The 9,571-nt window shown below is 36.5% G+C and overlaps 1 protein-coding gene across 1 annotated transcript in view; it reads right to left on the bottom strand.

Moving 5' to 3' along the window:
- UGGT2 (UDP-glucose glycoprotein glucosyltransferase 2) overlaps window positions 1–9,571 on the bottom strand; it is a 272,650-nt gene that overhangs the window by 159,545 nt on the left and 103,534 nt on the right. The window contains exons 13-14 of the mRNA XM_034758248.1: window positions 6,035–6,154; window positions 2,559–2,644 (exon numbers count right to left, since the gene is read on the bottom strand). Coding sequence (XP_034614139.1) covers window positions 2,559–2,644; window positions 6,035–6,154 — 206 coding nt within the window. The remainder of the gene's footprint in view (window positions 1–2,558; window positions 2,645–6,034; window positions 6,155–9,571) is intronic.

The following is a 9,571-nucleotide window of genomic DNA, read 5'->3' as shown; positions in this document are numbered from 1 at the left end:
GTTTCAGAGTAACAGCCGTGTTAGTCTGTATCGGTAAAAAGAAGAACAGGAGTACTTGTGGCACCTTAGAGACTAACAAATTTATTAGAGCATAAGCTTTCGTGGACTACAGCCCACTTCTTGCTTATGCTCTAATAAATTTGTTAGTCTCTAAGGTGCCACAAGTACTCCTGTTCTTCTTTTTACCCACCAGATAGCAGGCCATCAGCCTTGATGGGCCATTAGGAAGAAACAATAAGGCTTTGAAGATACTAATCTCTCTTCTTCCTGAGAAACTGGGATGTTGCTTTGACACTACAAGATCAGGTGGTCATGTCACCTGGTACTACACACCATCTTGGACATCTAGTGATTTTCCACTAAAAGGAGAGGGATTTTTACTATGCCATAATGATGCAGCAGAACTAAATTTAACTAAAAAACTTAACACTATATGAAAAATATATGTAATAGGTTTTCCAAAAAGATACAAATAATAATTAGCACACGGGGGAGTACCTTGTGCTACAATCAACAGCTTCTCCCACTCTTTCCACCAGACCTTCTGGTTAGAGGCTGTGATAGCCAAAACCAGAGTTGGCTACCAAAACATGAGCATGCCCAAGGTAATCAATTTGAAAGGTGGGATGTGATAGGACAGAGTTGATCATTTATCCATGCTAGTCACATACATTTGGAATGTTCAATCTTTATCACAGGCAACTTCCAGTATGATTTTTGGAAAAAGTAATGTGGAGGAATTTATCCATTATCGTCTCCAAGAAAAAAATGCAGATCTTAAAAACTTCATTAAATAGGATTTGGAGATGACCAGACCATCATGTAAAGGTGCTGTTAGCTGTTCTGAGAGAAAAATCACACAATCAGTTTATTGGGTTACTTGCTTTTAGGCACACCTTGCTTTGAGATTTTAGACACCACTAGGAGGTGCAGAAAAGCTTAAGGAACAGCCATTTGATTAAAGCCCTGTGAACTATGCAGTACATTAGACCAGAACTATGTTACAAGGCCTCTAGGATTAAGCAGTGAGGTCAAGCTGTAGAGAAAAAAATCCATTTGAATCTGTGCAAGCAGGATAAAGAAAGAAGCAGTTTTATTCGTAGTGCTTCCTGTTATCAAGTCATTGAGCTGAGAAGAATTCAGGCACTTTTTCCTGAAGAGAGGAGACTGGTTATGTGACTGCAGTCTTATAGGTATACATCCCAGTCACAGAAAGTATCCCATGTTTCTGAGAGAGATATAACACTAGCAATTCAGGTGTTGTTTTTTCGGCTGGGGTTCCACTTGTTTCCGGAAAGGGTTTAGGGGATGTTGCCACAATTTACACTGTTTACTAAATTATTGGGATTATTATCCTCTTTGACCTCACAATGAAAGTCAAGTACCACAAAGGAAGCCATGACACTGACAATTCCATAACATGGAAACTAGTGGATACTGTTAATGAAACAATACACCTCTACCCCGATATAACGCGACCCGATATAACACGAATTCAGATATAAAGCGGTAAAGCAGAGCTCCGGGGGGGAGGGGGGGTTGCTGTGCATTCTGGTGGATCAAAGCAAGTTCGATATAACGCGGTTTCACCTATAATGCGGTAAGATTTTTTTGGCTCCCGAGGACAGAGTTATATAGGGGTAGAGGTGTATTTGGAGGACAAAAATTAAAATAGACTACTCTGACACAGTCCTCACACCCAAGTCAAATGTAAACTTTGAGGACTACCTGTACCACAGAATCAGATATACAGGCTGCAACAGGAGAGGCAAAATACAGTCTAAAAGGCATTCTCCCAATGGACTGAGGCAACATTCTTGAGAACATTTTACAATCATTTTCCTGGGAACCCTCAGGAAAAACAAACAGTGATAATGTCCATCCATGTAACACATGTTCAGATGGTATGCAACACCACTTGAAGCCATTACTTTTCTAAAATTCTATAAAAGAAAAAATCAAAGAAAATGGAGGGGAAAAAACAGGAGTATTAAAATCTTAAAGGAAATTTAGCACTAAAATAATCAACAAAAATGACACTAGGAAACGATGGGTGCTTGAAGTACTTGATTTAAAAGCTCCATTTAAAATATAGGCTCTATTTATTTATTTATAGTACACCAATAAAATTATGTAAAACAAAACCTCTATCCAAAGAACTGAATTCATCAACACACTCTATATCATTGTAAATCAACCGTGTGCATGATTGTTTAATGTTTTGCTTTAAATAGAAGTCCCACATGGACATCCAATGGGATTATTTATGATGCTAATATCCAGGAAAATGTTATCTGGCCATTCTCCACATGTTGTTATAGGGTAACTGCAAACCTACCAGCCTTTGGAAAACTATTTTCTCATGAAAACTAAGTGCTACAGTATGTTAAACACAACTAGGCCAACTAGTAAGCCTAGTTGGTAGTGTTTTACATAGCCATGTTGGACAATTGAGTTTGGACTACACATCTTTCTCTTTCAGACTGGGAAATGAAGAGAGAGAAGTAGTACTCATCAAAAAGCAGTTATCGTCAATTAACATTGCAATTTTACATTACCTAAGTGGTATATTGTGGTGATAGAATAATTCTGCTAGTTTCACAAAATCAGCTGCATGTTCCTGGACAGGATCAATAAACAATACCTAATAAGAGAAAAAGACATTATATAGTCAATATATAATCCCTTTAGTTCCTTTCAGACTTAAAATACAATGTAGTACAGGGATTCCAAAAGGAATTGTGCAGCCCTACATACAGTTCTCTATTGTCATCTCAGAAATTCATCACAAGAAAATATTAGGAGTACATATAAAAACAACTTCAGAGTTTACATATTGTACTAAAAGCTGAAAATTTTGAGATAACCACCAACTAAATTTCACCACCGCTATACAATCACCACTCTTTTTGAAAGTTAGAGAGCTATATCTTTTTCATAAACTCATACCTTGTTCTAAATTTGCTGTCACTTCCTAAATATACCTTGAAAAATGAGATCACCAATGGCTAAATAGATATATAAAGCCTAAGCAATCTATGCCATCTAACTTTGTCTGCAAAAATAAGAAATCTATTTTACTTTGAAAGAAAAACCTCCACCTTCCTCCCTGCTGCATTTTTGTTTTCAGTTTTTGTTGTTGCTGTTGTTGGATTTGTTTGTTTAGCTTGGAATGCAAAATCATCTCTTACTTGCAATCTTAGAAGCTGAAACTGCAACTAATCCACATGGGGGGGTTTTGTGTCTATGTGGATCAGATTGCAGAACTGAGACCTTAGATATTCAGCCCTGCAATGCTATCCAGTTTAGTGTTTGTTGTAATTTGCTCCTATTTAACATACACTACATATAACAATATTTTATACAAATGTGCAAAAAAACCCTCCAAGCCCTATTCTTTGATTAAAAGACAATGAAGCCTTTTCTTATATTGTAAAGTTTCTATAACAGAGTCTTATGTTCCAATACCAATATTTAATTATGTGCGCACACACACACTCTCTATTATGTATAGACACACATATGAGCGCACACACTTTTATTATTCTAAACATACACATTTTTATTTTATATACTGTTGTGTTTAATTTTGAGCTTCTTCTTAAATATTTACTTAATAACTAATTTTAAAATGCCTAAACTAGTTAACATTATCTTCAATATTTTATGTATTAATATTTCACATGAATAACTTTGTTTTAAGACTGCATGGTTAAGAAAGTCAAAAATCATGGAACGCTAAAGTTAAAGTCTATCCCCTTGTGCATATGCATTGTGATACAGTGCTGCATTACAAGATCACATGCTAAAAATTATAAATGATGCAGGCAGTAACAATTACTTATGGCTGCCTGACGCTTTCCATTATAAGACCGTGTTTTCAGTTGTTTATAACTTTGTCAGACTTGGTCTGAAATTTTCTATGCCAGGCATCTGCCTCACTGAGCCTCAAAGCAGTTTAGCTGTTTCTGAGAATTAGGTTAGGGAAGAATATATTGTTTTGCACATGTTAAAAATTTTTTTTACAGCCATTTCACTGAAAAGCTCTAGGGCCTTCATGCATTGTAGCAGAGTACTGAAATTTAATAAGGGGATATTATTAAGGATGTGTCAGGGATGTATTTTTTGCCATCCTCATGAAAATCCATCCAAACATGGTCAATTTTTGAGCCTCTGAAAGTCTCAGTTTGCACCTATTCAGTAGAAAATTATTAGAATTTAGAGACTAAATTCTCCAAAGATTCTGTTTGCAATGAGCATGCTCCAACACTAGGGTGCATGGACTGAGCAGGACTTTCCCTGCAGTTGTTTCTACCCGCAGCCACAGTGCACTAGACACAAGATCTAAGAGCAGGGAGAGTGCACGGGCAGCCTTAATTGGGATTTCTTAACTTTTAAGTGCTTTACTTTGCAAACTTTACATTTTTTTAATGTGATTTCTATATGCAATATAATATATAAAATAGAATTTCCTACACATGGGCACTCCCACTCAGTAGTTAGTTGTGCTCATTTCACCACAACGGAAGCAACTCAGGCTTCCCTCCACCTCCTCCCCTATCCACAACCGCATTCCTCCTTTGAGTTCAGACTCCTTCTGCTGGACTGTGGCAACGCTGCACTCTAACCCCGGTTTACTCTCCCTACCATCCCAGAGAGCAAAAAAGGGTTTTAGAGTGTGAAAATTTCATCTGACAAATCAGAGGAATTTCAAATGAACTGTTTTTTCAGTAAGTGGAACCAACTGATCTTCCTAAATTGGTGTGCTGTGTGCTGAATCTACATTCCTTCTAGCTCCCACTGAATGTGTCCGTATAGCCTAGATTAGAATGCCGCTGTCATACCTTCCACTGCCTTAATTCAGCAATGCAATCTAATTTGTACCAGCAGCCCACCAATGTCAGTAGTATACCATCTGCCCATAATATTGTGATGGCACCTGGTAGCAACACCATAATTAGGGTTGTGTTCTAAAATGGGTATCAAATGAGGCATAAATTCCTGTTATTCTCTAAAAGCAAGTAGTGTTAGTATTTATACCTTTGAACTTTAGTGATAATGGTTGCTCCTGCTCTGACCTCTATCTCTGTGAAAGATTTCATGGTGGCTTCTTGCTGTAAATCAGCATGGTTCTGTACAATACAAGCAGTAACCTGATATGTATACTGAAGTTTAGCTTCTAATATTCATGGAAATAGCCAAAGTGGGAATCAAAAAAAAGAGACAGGAGATTAAAGTATTCCCTAATATAACAGTGTTTGATTAAAAAAAACAAACGCTATTACCCAAATAGAAAGTCTGAGTTTTAAGCTCACAAAGGTTAACTGACCTGAGGAACCCACCAGTTGTGAATGCACAACTCCCTCTGATGTCAATGGTATTTGAACACACATCCCCACACACAACTAACATGATGACTGGGCCCAGGAAATCCAGAATTAAGCTTACTGTGTCAACTTTAACTCCACCCCTCAACTCCTGCACATTGAAAAGTATTTAATTGAGTAAGTAGCACTGGGCAATGCCAATATCTTTGCTTTTATTATTATTATTATTTTGTTACATGACAAACTACACTAGGCAATGTGACATTTATAGTGAAGAGTTACGTGATTTTAATACATACAGATTAAAGAAATGTCTGTGTTATTAAGCAGTCTTTATTGTACCTTATACAATTTAACATTAATTGTAATTCTGATAACATTTTTATTGAAATGTAATGCCTTTTGTAATAAATAGATCTGATTTTCAGTAGAAACAAACACACAGAACACCATCTACAGTTAATGGCAGCTACAGAAATTTAGCAATTCTGAAAATCAGGCCTGATATTTATAGATTATTTAATGAACTAGAAAATTGTAGGTCAGATTTCAAGGTCCTAAATGAAAAATGTGAATTTCCAGCAAACCTAAAACTAAATGCAATGCTATATATTTCCTCATAAAACATAAGATTCATACATAGTTCTGTTCATACACTAGGCAGCAACACATGAATATTCACCTAACATAAGCAACTCAAAACTTACCAAATTATACAAATTGCGCCTAATCTGCTGTATAACTCCTGAAAATGTTTGCTTAAACAGTTCCTGGAAACTTGTGGGCCACTTGTTGTAGATGTGATCTTTTTCTATGTTATTAACCCACTAAAAAACAAAACAAAACACACGAGTCATTCAAAAAGGTTTACCACTGAATCACATATTTATTGCCAAAACCATGCTAACAAACACACTATTTTCTCACAACAGCTGGCGGAGCAAGTAAAAAGGACCAGCTTCTTTCTAAATGAGAGAATAATAGAAAATAGACTAAAATATAAAAATAGGAATCATAATTTGTTGTTATATGTAACACCTTAAATAGGTGCAATTATAAGGCCTGGTCTAACCTTAAAAGTTTTTCTGGTATAGCTACAGCGGCAAAACTTTGCTAGTGTAGATGCAGCTTATATCACCAAAAAAGTTCCTATACCAGTTGCGTGAATGAAATGTGCTATGCTGGCAAAAGCACTTTTATGCCAGCATAATGACAGCTATACTACGGATTTTGTCAGATATAAATGTTAACAAAAAGTAGATCCCTAACTGACAGCACTATACGAGCAAAAGCGTCTAGTGCACACCTGGCCTAAGAATAAACAGAAGTTGTCACCAAAGTACAAATCTTTTTTTGTTTAGTATCATTTAGATCCATGTTGAAACGTGTGCTTAAAACGTTTTGACTTCAATTAAAAACTACTTGTGCTTAACTGCTCTGCTGGATCCAGGCAATACTGAGTATGCTACTGAAGTATATAAACATAGATGAGTGGGACTTGTTTAAAAACATCAGAATTCTATTGCCTGTGGTAAAATTTAATGGCACATAACTATTAAAAATTAAATGTAGGTGGCACATCAAATTTCCTGAAAATGCTCAGAAGAAATAATACTTTTAGTTTTTTTTCTTTAAATCAGATCCTTAGGGTTTTTGAATTAAGATATGTAATGAAACATTGATCTAACAGAAACAAGGACAAGGAAAAAAAGAGATCTTTAATTAAGATTATCATTACCTAATCAGAGGAAAGATATAATTGTAATTCTGTGCTGCAGTATGACTAAAATCAATTTCAATTCTCTCAGAGCAGAAAAGTTATATCAAACAGGTAAAACAAATATTCTATCACCCACGGGAGTATGTAAATTGTGACACTAAGCACCCCCGCATTCACATCCTACATATAATCTTTATACAAAATATGCCTTATGAGGTAACATTTGAAAACTAATAACTCACTGATCATTAGTTTTCTTGTGTGATGTATGTATGTGATGGTTATTAAGAGTTATGAATATATACTGAAACTATAACTAAGGTGTGTGCAGACCAGGTATGTCAACAAAGGAAAGAGTGTTTACCTCAATTTACATGTAAATAGTAAACAGGTTCATCATGACATTAGGTGGAGGAGATGGCAGGGAACAGAACAATTTGCATTTCGGCAAACACAAGTGGGAGGGGAAAAAAGAGCACGGCGTCTCTTTCTCCGGCAGACTCCATGTTGCCTTCTGCACTCCTAGAATAAACTTTACTCTGAGGGGTAACCTTCAGAAGAATCTATTTAAAAGGTTTACTGGTCTATATAACAGGGGGCTGAACTTCAAGTGATAATCACTGAATCGAGTGATTGTATACAACATTACTGTATTATGAGAGTGAATAGAGTGAGGTCTTTTCTGAAGGTAATGACACACTGGTGATTAATATCACTGTGAAATGTATGTATTAACACTATGTAAGGAATCACGGATATTCATTGACATAAGGTACAGTCTGCCCAGACAGGAGGGTATGTCATAGGTATCTACCTGTCTCCTGTGTAAATTAAGCATGGTGGAATCAAACAAGGGAAGCCCTATTTACATAGAAATCAAACAGCGGATTGGAAGCCCACAGAAAGAGAAGAACACCGTAAGGTCATCCTGCCTCTTGAAACAAGTTCATTGAAGCCATCTTTGACATCCATCACTGGACAGATTTAAGAAGCTAGAGTTCTTGCTAGCTGACAAAGATGGGTCCTTCAACCAAGAGGGGTCTGAAGTCTCTAGAACTGAATATAGGTGACAAACCTACCTAGGTAAAGATTTTTCACCTAAGACAACAAGGGAAGCCAGCATCTTGTACTTTTGTGGAAGGTCCTGACTAAGGAGAAAATCAGCTATGGCTAGGAAGAAAAGTGACTGGTGAGAGAAACCATACTGAACAAAGCCTGTATCTTGCTAGATTAAGTTTTAGACCTTTAGAAGCATATTTTGTTTTGTTTTACTTGTAACTTTCTATTTTCATTCTTTATACTTTAACTTACTTAAACCTATGTATATTTTGTTAATAAAATTATTAAGCATTACCATAAACCAACTCAGTGCTGTGTTTAAAGGGAAGGGTGTATTTACCCCCAGTTAATAAGCAGTGATGTGTTCTGTATCTTTAAAGGGACAAATGAACCATATTATCTCTCTAAATTGTCCAGAAGAGGGTTGGACATTGCAGAGCCCAGGTTTTGGGAAAATCTGTGACTGAGAATTTGTTCGGATCACCCTGAAAGTAGTAACCAAGGCTGATGGAAGCCAGAGTGAGAGTGTGCGGACGCAGACAGGCTTCTGCGGTAAAAGCTGCTGAGCCAGCGCTGTCTAGTACACAGACACTCAGGGTGTGACCTGCTTGCTGGCTGTGAGCAGCCAAGGTTGGAAGCTACAAAAGCAAAGCACTATGAGGCACCCAAGGTTACAGGGCATGCCGTGACACAACCCCTTACTTGTCTGGATTGAACCTACTAGACCTAAACCTAAAATTTGCTCAGTTATCATTAGTTTTCAATAAAGAGGCAATTTGGCATTCCATGAGGTTTTTTCCTTTTCAATTTCTTCCTCAATTAAAAGACATATATCATTTGTCATTGCAGACTATTCTTTAATTGTTTTTCATGGAAGCCTGTGTATAGTTAATAAATTAAAGAATGAAATATGGTGCCTTCAGATGAGGAATAATTAATATTTTTACTGCTTTTTCCATGTATACACAAGGCTGCTAGTCAAATCGTATCAAATTCTATGACACGGCTAAAAAGAGGGAGAGTGTGTTTAGTGAGTAGAACAGGGACCTGGGAGTAAAAATTTCTGAGTCTTCTTCCTGAATGTCACTGAGTTATTGAGTAACTATGGACAGACAATTAATCTCTGTGGTTCAGTTCTTTCATCTGTAAAATGGGTTTCACAGTCATCTACCACAGAAAGGTACTATGAGGCTAAATTCATATTTGGTACAAAGTTTAGATAGTCAGATGAAAGGTCCTAAGTAGATATTTAACACTTCCTCTTTTCCTTTTAACATCCTCAGAATTTGAAGTTTTCAATAGGACATAGGAAAATATTCATAATATATGGTAAAACATTATCCATTTTATGAACATAAGAATATAAGAATGGTCATACTGGGTCAGATCAATGATCCACCCAGTCCAGTATCCTGTCTTCTGACAGAGGCCAGTGCCAGATGCTTCAGAGGGAATTAACAGAACA

Source organism: Trachemys scripta, chromosome 1 (genome assembly GCF_013100865.1).
Source record: "Trachemys scripta elegans isolate TJP31775 chromosome 1, CAS_Tse_1.0, whole genome shotgun sequence".
NCBI classification, from domain to species: domain Eukaryota; kingdom Metazoa; phylum Chordata; order Testudines; family Emydidae; genus Trachemys; species Trachemys scripta.
Note: the sequence above shows the minus strand (reverse complement) of the source record. Positions and strands in the feature narration are given on the sequence as shown.